Source organism: Maniola hyperantus, chromosome 10, assembly GCF_902806685.2.
Source record: "Maniola hyperantus chromosome 10, iAphHyp1.2, whole genome shotgun sequence".
In the NCBI taxonomy this organism is placed as follows: Eukaryota; Metazoa; Arthropoda; class Insecta; order Lepidoptera; family Nymphalidae; genus Maniola; species Maniola hyperantus.
The window spans coordinates 157,786-175,097 of record NC_048545.1 but is presented as its reverse complement, the minus strand read 5'-3'; the positions used below and the strand labels follow the sequence as shown (position 1 = coordinate 175,097).

The 17,312-nt window shown below is 36.7% G+C and overlaps 1 protein-coding gene across 2 annotated transcripts in view; it reads right to left on the bottom strand.

Moving 5' to 3' along the window:
* The window catches only part of CCHa1 (CCHamide-1), a 33,875-nt gene extending 18,625 nt beyond the window's left edge, over window positions 1–15,250 (bottom strand). For both annotated transcript variants that reach the window (XM_034972881.2, XM_069501271.1), the window contains exons 1-2: window positions 15,201–15,250; window positions 6,625–6,729 (exon numbers count right to left, since the gene is read on the bottom strand). In XM_034972881.2, the coding sequence (XP_034828772.1) occupies window positions 6,625–6,718 (94 nt within the window). In that variant the 5' untranslated portion in view covers window positions 6,719–6,729; window positions 15,201–15,250. The remainder of the gene's footprint in view (window positions 1–6,624; window positions 6,730–15,200) is intronic.
* Window positions 15,251–17,312: the final 2,062 nt, after the last annotated feature.

The following is a 17,312-nucleotide window of genomic DNA, read 5'->3' as shown; positions in this document are numbered from 1 at the left end:
AGGCAGTGTTAGCTTAGAATAATTATTTTCATCATGATCAATCAAAAAAAACCATCGCTGGCCCACTACTGAGCATGGGTTCTCTGTCAGAATGAGAAGAGTTTAAGCCATAGTCTGTCACGCTGGCCCAGTACACATTGGCAGATCGCACCCGCCATGTGTTTGCATAAATTATCACTTAAACGCACATAACTCCGGAAAGTAAGAGGTGCGTGTCCGAAATCGAACCACGGATCGCCCGAACAGAAGGCGGATGTTTTACCCACTAAGCCACGACCGCTTCTAGCGGTTTAGAGTAAACATTAGCCATACTTTATGGCACCGTCATGGTGTATTTAATGTAATTACTCTCCAAGAGTCGCACGCTTTACGACGTTATGACGTCATTATACTTTATTGACGACATGAAGCATGTTCACATCTTCTCATTTTCTTGTCACTGACTAGTTCATGCGTCTGGCTCTATCCAGAAGCTACTTATACCTACGAAGGTTGTTTGAGTTTAGAAAAGGAATATTTACTGCCATTCCACCCAATGGTAAGTGACGATGCAGTCATGGGCTTCCGAGACAGTCAAGTGGCTTGACGTCAAGCACGTGTATGTTTGCTTGAGTCAAGCATTTTGGCCGTTTACTATGTTTACTTGATGCTTGAGCCAAGCATTTTGGCCGTTTACTATGTTTACTTGATGCTTGAGCCAAGCATTTTGGCCGTTTACAATGTTTACTTGATGCTTGAGCCAAGCATTTTGGCCGTTTACAATGTTTACTTGATGCTTGAGTCAAGCATTTACGTGCTTGACTGTGGTCGGTGATTGATGCGATTTTATATTTTTGCTTGACGCGACGTTTGGACATTGTTCAGCCCGGTAGTGGCGTGCACAGGTTTGAAGCCAGGGTAGGCATTAGTTAGCTAGGAACCTGTTTATTGGCAGGTCATAATGAAAAATATGCATTGAGCTATTACTACTGGGGTAAGCAGTGCATGTATGCCTCTATGACCTGCACGCCCCTGTGTTCAGGATATGAGAAAAGTGCCGTTTGCTTGATCAAGCAAAACATAACTACGTGCCTGACGGTCTCTGGAGCCCTTAAGAACTAGCCTGGTTTCTGCGAGGCATCGTACGGGGACCATTAATCCGTCGTAAGGTGGTAAATGCTCTCATCTCAACCGGAGCCTCCTGACATAACTAATTTGAAAAAAATATCTTAAATTGACCCAAACAAGAATCAAACCCGCAAAAGAAAGTCAAAAAAAATGGTCCAAAAACAAAATAAAAAGAAATTGAAATGTGTCGATAAAATTGTTGAAAAAATAATGTCCGCAAAAATTCTATCAAAATTATTTAGGAAATTCTTCATAATAATTCATGATTATAATCTCTCGTAACGTTTTATATAAAACAAAGATGTAATACGATACGTTGGTTTAGAAGTTAAAGTACTTATTCGTTAAGTTCCCAAGGGAACGGTACTTACTACAAATAGTACACAATAAAGCACAAGCTTCGATACAAGTTAAGTAGATTATATTCTCACCTAAACACGTACTTGGAAACATTTAAAGAAATCACAAAAATTACCGAAACTGACCAAGTGCCAACTTCCAATGTTTACCGCTATCTAATGTTTGGGCTGTCAAACTGTCAAACTGTCAAACTGGCAAAACTACACATAGTTTCCAACTAACACTGTGTAACTGTAATTGTGTAAAAACGTGCGTGCTAAATAACTTATATTTTGGTTATAATAAAATTACAAGAACACCTCCAAGTTCCAACTGAACTTAACTTCAAGAGATTCTCCCGATATCCAACCTTCGAGCAAAAAACTTAGTTATATTTAGTTGGAAGTGAGAATATTCGTGATGTTAAACATGATTTACTTAAGATGGCTGTAACGCTACCTCTAGTCTTGTTTTTCTTTTTACTTCCAACCCTTTGAGCTTTTAAGACGCCTCTTTTTGCGACGGGTCTTTAAAAATACAAATTATTAAATAATTTTAAATACATATCAAAAATTGCGTAACCGGCAGGAATCGAACCTGCATCTTCTGGGTTCGCGCCCGATGCCTTGACCACTCGGCCACGGTCTCGCTTACTGCCAGTGACATGTATTTAAAATTATTTAGTAATTTCCTTGAAGTGTAGGTAAACACTAAAAATTATAAAAAATACAATCAAGATTTCAAAGGATTCAATTTTATTTTAATTTTTACAATTAATTATATTGTTGTAACACTTAAAAAGTCATTAGTCAGTATAATATTCATATTTTTAGGGTTCCGTACCTCAAACGGAAAAACGGAACCCTTATAGGATCACTTTGTTGTCTGTCTGTCTGTCTGTACGCTGGATTTTTACAAAAATTCTAAATTTTATATTTTGTTCTTTTTAAAGAAAATACAAGAGTCACTTTTTATTTCTGGATTTATGCTCTACAATTCTGTTTCACTAGATGGAGAGAAATTCAGAAATTCGACTTTTGTTACGATAAGTATCGTATCGTTAATATTCAGGGTGACAAGCAAAACTGACTTACATTAGGAGGATGCGATTGGAAAACCTTTCATAAGTAGGTACTACAATTTTTGGGTTCAATAAAAGAGAGAAAACATAATATTATTATGTAAAGCTAAAGCTATGAGGGTAATTTGAAGGTATTGTCCCAAAAAGAGGACGTATCTAAGTTCCACTGTATGCCGCGAGTGAGCATTGCGCTTTACAAAAAGAGGACGTATCTAAGTTCCACTGTATGCCGCGAGTGAGCATTGCGCTTTACAAAAAGAGGACGTATCTAAGTTCCACTGTATGCCGCGAGTGAGCATTGCGCTTTACAAAAAGAGGACGTATCTAAGTTCCACTGTATGCCGCGAGTGAGCATTGCGCTTTACAAATAAGTATGTTAAGAATTATTACGAATGGCAGCATTTAAATAAATTAAACACTACAATAGTTTATAGTCTAAAATGTGAAGGGATGAGGATCAAAGTGTTCCGAGGAATGACACAGGGTCATGAAGTGACCCAGAACACATTCGATACGCGTCTTTGATCGTAATAAGGTCTTTTGGCGTTTAATTCATTTAACGTGTGTCCGAAATAAGAACATTTTTTGCGTGATTTTCTTTATCTCTTTCTAAATTGACTATAGTGGTGATAGCCTAGTGGTTAAGACGCTGGGCTTATGTTCGGGCGGTCGAGGGTCCGATCCCGGGCACGCACCTCCATCTTTTCGGAGTTATCTGCGTTTCAATCATACGAATATCACTTAAAGCTATCATATTAGTATGAAAGTGTGGATTTTCCGTGTCCACGAACCTCAGACTTGGCACGCAAGTTCTCGCCATTACATACACCCTCACTAAGAAAGGATTTCTGTATTCCCACCCGACTGACTGACCAAGGGCAAGTCAGTTAACTAAGTAAGTAAGTAATTATTATATCTCTCATACATTCCTTCTTACATATACCACAATAAATATTTTATGTTCAATACATTTTATAAATTATACTTATTGCTTTTATATGATTAAAAAGATTATGACAATGCTTACTGGTAATATTTTGCAGGATATTGGATCTTAGTAAATTGAAAATATTATTGTCTAATATCTACAGAGTTCGTGCTTCGTTCATTTGTGCTTTTTTTTTCTAGAAAATTCTCCACAAGATTTTACAATCACCCAATAATGTTCAACTCTGGATTCTGATGTACTGACTTGTGCTAGAAATAAGTCTAAAGAAATTTGTTAAAATAAATGAAATAGGTACAAGGTGTTAGATAATGTGTGTAACCTCATGCATCGTCAAACTGAGGTTGGGACCAATGGGTATGTGTTACTTGTACTAAATCAACATTTTGTTCTTCACTTATAAGTTATTTAAGGAAAGTTTATTGGCGATAATAAAACAATGTAATTATTATTAATGTTGCAAAATTCAGTCGTAGCTAAATGAAATAGGTGCTTTACCATCCCGTTCACAACGAGGTCAGGTATATACGTGCCACTACCTGTGCCACCGTTGACAAAATGGCAATTTAGTTTAGAGAGTGTACACAACAAAATTAACACACTATTTGCTTAAATTTAGTGCAAACCGCTCAGGGGAGAGTCAGAGCTGCGCCGTGTACGTACGAGGAGGTACTAGGTACACAACAAACAACTAAGTCGTACGGAATTGTTTTATTATACTTTTCTAATTTACAATAAGGATAAGGAAGTATGCGTCAGGCGTTTATATACTTATTATACACTTTGCTAATGTAATGAAGTGATATTGTATGTTTCGAAAAATCCGACCTTACTAAATGACCAGCTCGAGAAGCGGTACGGCGCGCCACCAGAGCGGCACGGGCGGAAGTCGTGGCTACTGAAGTCGGAGACATCTATGGTCATCGGCAACCGCTTCACACTACGACTGCATAGCGAACTACGAGCATGCGTTTATTGTTATACATGAGGCCGCTCGAGTAGTCAACATTGTAGTTCGCTATACAGTCGTAGTTTGAAGCGGTTGCTGATTTCTCCGACTTCTGCCCGTGCCGCCTACTTATATAGCAGCAGAGCGAGCATAGTCAGTGCGACACATTTCTCTAGCGGCAAGCGGCAGTGCCAACGCCTTGTCAATGAAAAAACACCGCGTGATCCATTGTCGTATTGATTGTGCTAGAGTGGCAGTTGACAAATAAATTGACCTCTGAAAATTAATAGCAAACTTGTGTGTCCCTCTCCACGGTACAAAAGCTTCAAAGCTTGCACTGGAACTTGAATCCAGCACTACAATATTGAATTCCTAAGGCTGGTAAAGGCTGGGATAAACAAAACGCGCAACAGCAGCGATGCTCGACGGCAGCACCACATTACCTACCAGTCCAATTTCAAGAAATAAGTATCATTACAAGGCTAAGGCTTAAAAATCAACCGAAAGGTTTTTCATAATATTATGGTAATTCTTGCTCCCTTAATAAGTAATCTGTGAAAAATCACGACGTAAAATCTCCCAAAGGTTGAAAATGATCACATTATTTTAATCTTGCTTTATAATTTCACACGCACGGTCATCGACCGAGCTAAAGAATGCGCCAGCGAGGACACTAGCATCACTGGCTGTTAGAAATCGGAAATCACTAGATGATTAAATTAAATTTCGCACAGTACAATCACAAATGCGAAAATTCACTTCTCGTGAAAACCACCTGAGAAATGTCACCACTATTGATATTGATCATAATTCCTAGTTAAATTAATGTAATAAACGATTGTGAGTGCGAAAATTGAAAAATCAGTTTCTGTGAAAAATCGCCTGTTAAAATCACTGTAAGCATGCTGATTAAAAAATGAACAATAATGCCCATTGCTAACGTGTCACTTCTGTCGCGCATTGTACGTCCAAGTCTTTAACCTTAAAAGGATGAATTCCGAACAACTTGATCTCTGGACATAGTTACTAAATGTCGACTAATTTCTCCGAACTCTCCGAATGATTGTGAGATAGTCCTGCCTTGTTGTATATTTTTAGGGCGGTTACGCACTCATCCGATCCGAGTCCGTGAAAATACGTTCCGAAGTAGTCATAGAATTATATATTTGTATGGTAGCTTTATGACATGAGTTATCCTTATTTTTACGAATTCGGATCAGATGATGATCCTAAATGATAATTAATTTTAGATTTTGTGCAAATAAGTCGTAGTTTAAGTATTTAGAAATTTTAGATCACGAATGTTGAGTTAGCCTGTAAGTGAGTATACATTGATAGTCTTAAGTTTATATAAGTATTCATATATTAATTATTTCTTTGTATACCGTTGGCTTCCTATTAAATTATGTTGTGCAGAAAACAAAACGAGAAAAAAGTGCACTTAGGTATATCTTCTTTATCGAAGTAAGTATATATATCAAAAACCAACAACAAGGTAGGCTTACTTTTGCCTCGCACTGAAATGCGCGCACTGTACACTGTACACTGTACTATCGCCGGATACAGTGAAAACCTAACTCCAGAAGGTCTAAAGCATTACACGTGTCTCCGAGCAGGTTAGCATACTTAGGACAATCAGTCAAGTGCGAGTCGGCACACGGAGGGTCCCGTACTATCGTACAAGAAATAACTATTTTTTTTTTATTTTCATGACGTCCATTTTGAAATGTTTACTATTTGTTGTATGGCGGCAATAGAAATTTTTGCCACATTCTACTTTCTAATAATTTCAACTCTCTATCTATTACAAAGATACAGTACGCTGACAGACGGATGGACGGAATGACGGACGGACAGCGGACAGTCACCTTCGGGCACGTGAAGTATGTTGAGACCGTAGGTAATAATAAAATGCGGTAACCGTGAAAGATGTTTACTCAGAGCCGGCTTATGATCTACCAAACTTATGGACTAACAATACCAATAAAGAAATCTTACATACTATTGTCTTAATCGTATTGCTTAACTACTTAACAGACATGATTTTGCATCACCTCTCTTTCAATCCGATGTGCAGGCAACCTACTTATATTGAGGAGTTGCATTTTTATGTTACAGCTAATATGAACATGCTACGTTTAAACTGTCAATTCGTACATATTACACACGGAACCACAACACAACAGCAGCAAGTGTAGTTACCTGTGGAGCACTCGATCAAGCACACGATCAGCACGAGCAGCAGCACGCCGCGCATGCTCGCGCTCGGGCTCGACGCACTGGCTTTGCTCTGCATTGTTGCTGTTGCTGCGGACAAGCACTCATTTATTGTACCAATTAAATAGTTCCTGCGAAGTTTCCACTTTTAATTTTTTTTAATTTTTAGCGTTCCGGTACGATGCCGTGTAGAAACCAAAGGGGCATGGGCTTGTTAAAAACTGCCATACCCGTTCCAGGTTAGCCCGCTACCATCTTAGACTGCATCGTCACTTACCACCAGGTGAGATTGCAGTCAAGGGCTAACCTGTTTCTGAATTAAAAAAAAAAAAATCTCGTAGAAAATGTCTGATTTCATGAACAAACATGGTGAGGAAACTTGCATGGCTGAGAGTTCTCTATAATGTTCTCAAAGATGTGTGAAATCTGTCAACTCGCAGTGGGCCCGCGTAGAAATACTGAGTAGTGACCAAATTTATAATATTATCTTTTTGTAAGAAAATCTGCGTTAAGTTATAAAATATTATGCCTTTGTTCTATTTGCGCCGACTTTTGTTGAACTAATTATACTTTATCGGTGGTTTGCAACAATTGCATATTTGAGAAATATTTAACAAACTTAACAATGCAAAACAAAAAATGATTAGAACAAGTTGCATGAATGGTCCACTTGAAATTAATATTGCTTAGTTAATAATTGTTTTAACCATTCTTGGCGGAATTATTTACTTTGTTTATTGAATAAACACCACTTGAAACAATAAGTCAACATTTTACATAGAATTGATTTGGTTGCCGCGAGTTCATGGTGAATGGTGAATGGAAACAACAATAATGCTAATGTCTACTTTCAACAGAAGTAATTGGACTATAAGTAATATCATTTTATTAGTCTGGAAATGTAAGTAAACTTAATTTGCTAATTTTTATTATACTATACAATGCAATACAATTGTTTATATGCATAATGTGTGTAGGTACATAAGGTGTAAAATCTAATGAACGCTATGTCGGCGTACAATTAATTTGTGAACGGAGAAAATTTCATGAATTTCGCTGTGTTGGTTACCTCACGCTGTTTTCCTTCACCGTTACAGCAAGTGATATTTGATTGCTTAAGACGCACATACCTCCGAAAAGTTAGAGGTGCGTGCCCGGAATCGAACTTGGACCGCCCGGATAGAAGACCGCCGTCCTAACCACTAGGCTATCATTGTAAGCTTCCCACGTCCCACACAGGGCCTACAATATTGTAATGAAGTTTTTTATCTACTCCGCTTGTTATTTAATGATAAAAGTTTACAACTGGGGACTACAGATAGATAGGAAATGAGATAAAATCATTTAATTATTGCAGTTCTTCTACTAACTCTTTATAATTTGCTTTTTTATATTGTCGTATGGCTTGAAGATAGCCACAGCAAAGTTTTATTTTATTTTTAACCGACTTCAAAAAAAGGAGGAGGTTCTCAATTCGTCGGAAACATTTTTTTTTATGTATGTTCCCCGATTTTAAAAATTATTTTTTTGTTTGAAAGGGTATACTTCAAAGTTGGTCCCATATAAATTTGGTGAAGATCTTCGAAGATAGATACTGGAACTCCTCAACGGATAAGAGTAAATTGCTCGCGATCAGTGTAATAGCTTAGTAAACAGTAGATTTTTAACCAGGCATAGCATATTTTAATAGCATGGGGCCACTAAAAATTGTGAAATATTTTTTTTTTACAAAAAAAATAAAAACAGACTTCGATACACAAACACTAAAAATTGAAAAATAATTTAATTTATTACCGAATATATTTTGTATACAAGAGTTATTATATGTCCATAATAATATTTTTTGGGGTCGGTGTCAATGAGGTGCCATTGTGGAGTCTCATAAAAATATGAAGTCTAGACGATTCGCGCCATGCAGCTAAAGCTAAATGGCACCGGCACCAAAAAGTATAATTAATAATAAAGGGCTATCTTGTATCTGAATAAATAAAATAAAAAAGAAATAAAAAGTTCAGTATTCGGTACCTAAGTATTCCAAATTTAAATCACATTCTCTCCCAAGAGGATGAATGAAATTCAGTACAATTTTCTTTCCCTGTTTTTAACAGATTAAAAATAAATATTGTTATGTTCGCTTTTTGTGGCATAGAATGTCACTTTTTTGAGCAAGTGGTACGAAAAATTAGTTACAATAGTTTGTCTGAAAACAGTTATATGGCGTAATATTTCTTTGTCAATATAATTTGTAAAACACAAATAATTATGTAGAAGTCACAATAGAAGTCCTAATGTGTTGATATCTTGTGTCACCGCCATGTGCTTCGCGCTCTAACTCTCTGCTCTCTACACACACATGACACACAACACACGTAAACACATTACACAAGTCGGCACACTGACTGCACTCAAGCTAATGGGATTATGAACAAAAGACATCCATACCACATACCCACATTATACCACATACATAACCAACTTTAATATCTTTCAAGAAATGATGAAAATCTTACAAGATTATACTCTGGTTAAGTAAGCGATTTTGTATCAGCTTTCTTAGCCATTAATTTAACATTTTAGTTTTTTGAATAAAACGTAGAAAAGTAATTTGTTCTTCAAAATTTTCTAACGCTTACCTAACAAACAAACAAACAAACAAAACACTAATCTTAGTACTAATACTTTTGTTTACCTCAAACTCTACCTCATCATGATTCATCGCTGGTTCACTACTAAGTACTGCTCCCATCTCAGAATCAGAAGGCTTTGGACATAGTCCACCACGCTGGTCAAGTGCCGATCGGCAGACTTCACACACCATTGAGAAAATTATGGAGAACTCTCAGGCTTGCAGGTTTCCTCACGATATTTTCCTTCACCGTTAAACCATGTAAAAACGCACATACTCGTAATTTCAAAAGTTAGAGATACGTAGGTACTGGGGATCGAACCCTGGACTTTCCAAATAGCAGTGGTCGCTTGAATGCTGTATCTTTAAACACAATGCTACAAGACGGATCTTTAAGACAAGTATAGTATTGTGAGAGATCTCATACATCCTACAAGTGCAGTTTCGTTTTGTAGTAAACTGTTCTCTACAAAATGGAGATCATAATCAGCGCTGTGTGGTACAAATGTAATACAAAAGCGTTTTGATTTATTAAATCTTCAGAAAAAAGAATAAGTAAATCAATCAAAAACAGATTAGATTTTTTGGACACTGGGAAAATTCATAAATCAATATAGGTTAAAAATACTTAATAAATATTTTCCCAGATCAATTTAGTTTCCAGATTTTGTGAAAATACATAGATTGCATGCGCTAAGGATTTCATAAAACCAGACCCAAAAAATACTAAGCTAAGAAACACAAAAAATCCTTTATTATTTAGTAGATAAACCTATAAAATAAAGTTTTTGAACTAGATAATACTAAATTAGACTAGTCACCACCCGCGACCTCACTCGACGAATATATAAATCCTAATTATTCTACGTGGGAAATTAGAAAAATCCGAATATGTAGATGATTTTTGCGACTCTGTGTTCCTGACTCTGTACCGAATTTCGTCAAAATTAGTTAAACAGACGAGCGTGAAAAGCTGGCAGATAGACAGATAGGTAGACACACTTCTGTATTTATAATATTAGTAAACGTATGGAAGTAGGGGCCGCCTGCCACAAGTAGTAGTAGTAATACTACTCACTTATTGGGAAGGTCGCAATTTCTACGTACTAAGTGAAATTGTTTTACCGAAAAACTTTTCGAAAGGTATAGATAATATTAGTCGGGATGGATTTCAGAATCAGAATCACTTATTTTGGGAATATGCTACATGCAAAATATTATTTAATCGCTTTTTCTTTTACGTTCATCGTGCTGAGTCGAGTGCATTTAGCTGTACAATAGATTTGCATGTGGTTTGCGGCGGACATCCGCGAGCCCCGGGTGCCCCGGGTGCCCCGGGTGCCCCGGGTGCCCCGGGTGCCCCGGCCAGAGCCTCGCGTGTTCCGTTCAACATTGAACAATAAACGAGGCATGATCAAGCGTAGAATAGCTACATTTTTATCCTCGCTGAGTATTCAAAGACTTAAGAATGTTACGTCTATTGTCCTTTTATATAATATATAGATTGATTAATAGTTCTTTAACAATATGATCTGAAAGATTTAAACAAAATCGCGTTTTGTATAATTTAGAAATGGATTCTTTGACGGAGTTATAAAGTAAATTAAATAAAAAATTTGGTCCTGTATCTCAAAGAAAATGTAATATTTTTCGGGATAAAAATTATGTTAACCCAGACTATTAGCTATAAGTATGCCAAGTTGCGTTGAAATCCGATCTTTAGTTTCAGCGTGAAGCATGCACAAACAGACAGATAAATATTTAAAAAAAAATGTTTTGGGGTGTATATCGATAGTAATATTCCTCCGATTAACATTTTCAAATATGAAGGTACAGAAATCGTCCATGTACAGTTTTAATTACAATATAGTGTATTGTGGGCTTTGTCTGATGAAAATAACAATAATAATAATTAATTAATGAAATATTATATATGGTTTTCCTTTGGAAATACAAAGAAAAACCATACAAAAAGATAGGTTTCATGTTATAAGTACGCGGGGAGGTATTTTGTCCACGTGATGGGGAGCAGATCCACGCACAAGTTTAATCTCTTCGTTGTCCTTATCCAAATGATTATTTCGCTGTTTCGCCGAAGTCCGAAACATACTTTAAACACGTGACGCGAAACAATTCCATTCGTTTATATATTGTCTACATTCCATATATTAATCTTCCTGTTCCATTAATCACGCTGTAATAATAATAATAAACATTTATTTCAGATATTTTAACCATAATGTGTTAGTAACTGTAGACCTTATTAACTATGTTAGTAACTAAATTAGATTGCATTAATTAATTAAGATTATTAATTAATTTAAATTGTCTTAGTTCATGTACCCGCTTGGCCACTTGGTGTTCACGTGTAAGTACACCCAGAGCTTCATAAAAGGGGTTTTCCACTTCGCAGTCAATGTTCTCAGAATAGTGTTGGAGCTCTCGCACACTCTGCTCATCACAGATGCAGCTCTTTTTCTCATAATGGCGTAAATATCATCAGTGAGTGAGCCTCCGCAAACATATGTGACGCATGTGCGGCATGTGCGGCATGTGCGGCGTGCGCGGCAGGCTATACCTAAAGGTGGATTTTTGTCAAATCAAATCAAATTAAAAATAATTTATTTCATGTATCACAACTAGTGTCTCTTATGCTACGTTTGTGACTCTACCACGCACCGGTTTGGAATGTAGATTCTACTGAGAAGAGTCAGCAAGAAACTCTTTTGAAACTCTTCAATACACTACACTATCTTGTAGGTTTAGGTAACTGAAACCTTAGCCGGTTGCTTCCACGCAACTTTGTCACTAAGGAATTCAGCAATTAGGTATTTTACAATGATCTCGACTTAATAAGCACTGGCACTCGTGAGACGCTTCTCGTGGGGTGTCGACACGTGGCGTTGTGTCGCGTTTTGTGAGTGTGGCTCCACCTGTGCCCGTGTCCCGGGGACTGTGCCGTGGGAACGTTGTGGCAAATGACCGGGAACAGAATAAGTGCGCAATCGGTCAATTACTTGCCAACAACCACGACTCTACTTTCATATCGATCACTTTAAAGGTTCCCTAGCAAAGCAAGAGACCCTAAAAATTTCGCCCGGTTTGTGTGTCCGTCTGTCCACTTGTCTGTTTGTCACAGTCATTTTAAAAATAAACTTTAAGTATCATCATGATCAACCAATCGCTGGCTCACTACAGAGCATGGGTCTCCTCTCAGAGTGAGAAGGGTTTTGGCCATAGTCTACCACGCTGGCCATGTGCGGATTGGTAGACTTCACACACCTTTGAGAACATTATGGAGAACTCAGGCATACAGATTTCCTCACGATGTTTTAAAACTATAAGTATATTGAAATTTAATATATAAGTTATAAAAGTTATTACCAATACACAGAGGTACATTACATTAAAAAAAGAAGAAAACACTATTGATGTCAGTCATATCAAGTATAGTCCGTAAAAAATGACTCCTCATGCGCCATTTTAACTCTATGGGGTCAACTGTCATGTCAAAAGTACGATTCACCTTTAAAATAAGGACTAAAATCATACGTTTGACATAAAATTTGACACAAAAAGTTAAAATGGCGCGCGAGGAGTTAAATATTACGCGTTATAGAAACTGAACCACCGTACATCATTTGCGCATCATTTCTCCCGTGGCTCCCGTGGCTCCCGTGGCTGTCATGCGCGAGGCATTGTTCAGATGACTGTACTTGAGATTGAAGTGAGTGTGAACAGTTAATGTGCCTCAGGCCCCGTGTGTACGCGGCTTAATTGCGTTAGTTTGATTTGTCGGTTAATTGTAATTGATTACAGTAACGGCCAACAGGTGTATGCTTTTGTCATTAATTTGTTAATTTCGTGAGTTTAACATTTGTTTAATTGCACTGAAAACTTTCTCCATTCCAAACAGCCAAATCCGTCCAGCAGTTTTTGCGTCAAAGAGTAACAAGATGTACACATGCAGACATACAAACTTTTGACTTTATAATATTACTTAGTGTGATATCGGCCGTTAGTCAATTATTGGTTAGTTAGAATAGATTAAAATAAAGTAATCAGCTTTAAACAATTGTATGCAACGCGGTTTTTTAGTTGATGCCATTCCAAAAACCTTATATATTAATAAATATGTACCTACATTGAAAAGGCACTTAACTATGAATTACAAAGTTATTTTTATCTGCAAGTCTATAAGTACCTACAAGGTACTAGTGTAAGTTACTAGTGGGGCAATCAAATAATGTTCACCGACGGAACGCACTGACTTCCGGCGGCAACCAACTTACAGTTAACAATCAAATAATGTTCACCGACGGAACGCACTGACTTCCGGCGGCAACCAACTTACAGTTAACAATCAAATAATGTTCACCGACGGAACGCACTGACTTCCGGCGGCAACCAACTTACAGTTAACAATCAAATAATGTTCACCGACGGAACGCACTGACTTCCGGCGGCAACCAACTTACAGTTAACAATCAAATAATGTTCACCGACGGAACGCACTGACTTCCGGCGGCAACCAACTTACAGTTAACAATCAAATAATGTTCACCGACGGAACGCACTGACTTCCGGCGGCAACCAACTTACAGTTAACTAGTTGAAAAATACAAGTAGTTCACAAGTTTTGTATAAAGTTTTTTTTACAACTTGTTGTTTAAACAAATAATGGCTAATCACCGTACTTAGAGTCGCTAATCGTTACTTAAGATTGAGTTAAAACGAGACAGATTTATGTGAGAGATATAGCTCTGTCGTGTTTAACTCAATTTTAGGTAACGATTAAGCGACTCTGAGTACGGTGGTCAGTATATTATTATAATGCATACTTACTAGTAGAATACATGTTTGAGATCATAGTGTAAATGCGATGTAATTATTATCATCAAGTCACCCAAGTCAAGCCAGCTTAAAGTTAACCTGCGCCTGAACAGTGAACAGTGAACAGTTCAACTCTGCAGGTTTTCAAAACATAACATCCATTTTACCTAACGCTTATTAACTAGCACTTGTGAATAGGTACATGGCTAGAGTGTGTTGAGGAGGTAAAATAAATGTACATCTTCTACCCTATAACACTCAAAAATTTGAATATTTTATTTTACAAGATGGTCCTAAATATAGATTTTGACTATATTAAAGTAAGTAAAAGCACTTCTTCCTAAAAAATTGTAATTTCTTTCAAAACTACTCCCTGTTTATGTAACAAAAAATATATAAGTAGGTACTAAGATTTTTTTAAGAGAGAGGAGGATGGTTAGCCGTCCTTTTTAACTTTGAAAGGTAACTTTGAAGGATTAAATTCATTATAGTAAAAATAAAACTATGTGTTCCTGGGTAATGAACTGGTTCATACGCGGTAGAATTCCGTTTAGAAGTAATGTTGAGACATGCACAGAAACTACTCAATATGAATACGTAATTAGGTCATTTCTAAGAAATAATTTCCAAATGATTGGAAAGTTTTTCATTGGAATGTTTTAAAAATACTTTTCAAAGTAAAATGAACTTTATTTCAATTAGATACGCGATATATTAAATGCACATTTAGAAGATAATTATTGAAAATTTCCAGCTTTCTAGGTTCAAGGACTGAAGGCACTGGAGAGTCAGTCAGTCAGTGAGTGAGCCCGGACTTTTATATATTTGGATAAACATGAGATTAATCATATTTTTTTAAGTAACGCAAACATAACTGATAAATTATTGTAATTATAATAATATGTACACAAGTATTTAAACACATGCATTATATGTATATTCTGTCAATTAACGTTTTAAATCTAAAAACAATAACAAAATAGGTTAAGTGAAAATAATTTTATGAACTATTTTTTAATGATCTACAAGTCAACATCGTTATCCTAGATGAGAGTACCTAGGTATTATGTTTAGTGACGTAAAGTAACGTGACAGCACTTACTTCTGGCGCTGCAACCACCACTGTCCACCGAGCACAGGTGTCTGAGCACCCGCCATGGCTCCCCGTCTTATATATGTGCCATGCAGAGCAGCCGGCTGCGCACTGGCGAGCCATGGGGTCGAGACCAGTACGTTTTTTAATTTTTATAATCCTAGCACAGAACAGCCCTTTTTCCAAATTTGAGTATTTTTAGTTACAATCGACCAGGTTTCACAATACGGCCACTTCCAAATGGAACTTGTAATTATCATACGCTTTTGGTTCGCACTTCGCGACACGAACGATAGCTGCAGGCCTCTCGTAGCGAACAGCTCCACGATACACAGAATCTTCTCTCTTTTATCGGAATTCCTCAACTGGTTGAAAAATCAGCGCCAGTGGACATCTCATCACGACACTCCGAGGAACACCACTGATGATCTTCGTGATGTACAAGTGACAAGACATTTAATTAATTACCTAATAATATTCTTAACAGGGCGTTATGAAACAAAATTTGAACTGCAGTTTAATTTTTTGTTCCATAGAATAGAATAGAATAGAATATTTTTTTATTCATGTAAACTTTTTACAAGTACTTATGAATAGTCAGGTAGTTTTAATTTACCACTGGTTCGGAATGCCGTTCCTACCGAGAAGAACCAGCAAGAAACTCGGCATAACATAAGTTAGGTCGGAAACTTGTATAAAGACCTGCTGGATAGTGTACCACTTTAGATAATAGTGGTGCCCTTCAACTAAACACTTTTCCTTGCCAGCGCGTCGTTTACACGACTTCCTAAAAAAAGTAGTGTAATGTTTTCAGGATTCACGTATTGTATGTTTTTAAGTTTCTTTATTCCATTATAACCTCTAAATGCCTGAACCGATTTTATGGGGTATCGTTAGAATCCTTATTTTTGAAGTAACGCTGGCTGTATGGCGCCATTTTCAAATGTGAAAATTTTAATTTTTAGTTCGTGTTTCGGCAGAGCAGTCGTGTTCTTCTCCGACTACGACGAAGCCCAAAGGACGGTTATATGTTTGAGCTGTATGTATGAGTGTTTGTATATCCGTTCCTATTAACCATATTAAAATTATTATGATTTATAAAAGTCGCATAAGTCTATGTAAGTCTATGTACGTGCAAATATGTTTTTGCTATATTAGTGAATAGAATTACAATAAGTAGCTACTGGAATAGGTAAGTTGGTTTTGCTACAAAGCAACAGCGCGTGGTGGACTGGTGGCACAAGTCACCAGTGCGCGCCTCCACTAACGTTTGTTTATGAATTTTGTGTAGGCCACAGATTTACCATCACCACAATATACTACAAGTTTCTTTATCTCCACAACATTCGAATGATAAATCGGAATATCTTATTTTAAAACACTAACTAATGCAGCTTCCGAGGAAGTTAGTTAGGTATTATTATATCTATACCTATAAAGATACGAACGTTATATCCATACTAATATTATAAATGCAAAAGTGTGTCTGTCTGCTAGCTATTCAACAGTTTAAACAATTTTGATGAAATTTGGTACAAAGTTAGTTTACATCCCGGGGAAGGTTGTAGGCTTCCGGATTCCGGAAAAGCAAAGAGTTCCCACGGGATTTTAAAAACCCGAAATCCACGCGGACTAAGTCGCGTGCATCAGCTAGTTATGTATAGGTACAACGTGTAATTTACGATAAACAAAAGAACATGAGTTCTTATTGTGCACCGCCTTCTCTTAATTATGAAAACTATACAACTTTAACAAAAATAAACCAAAATATAATATTTTGTTTTGTGTGTTAATATTAATGAAGGAACAATTTTTACATTATGTGGCATAAATCTATATTTTCTTATAAATACAATATTGTGCATTCATGTTCCGCAACTTTGGCCAAGTACAATTATGTTTATTTTTAAATCTTGTGGGAATTCTTTGATTTTCTGGGATAAACAATAGCCTATGTACATTCCTATTAAAAACACACACTTTCGTGTTTATAATAATATGTATTAGTTTGGACATGGATGTTGATCAAACTCTTTAGGTATGTAGAATAGTATACTAGTAAGCGATAAATTATGATGTGTTTAGCACCAGTTCCCAACTCGCGACGCGAGCCTCAAAACT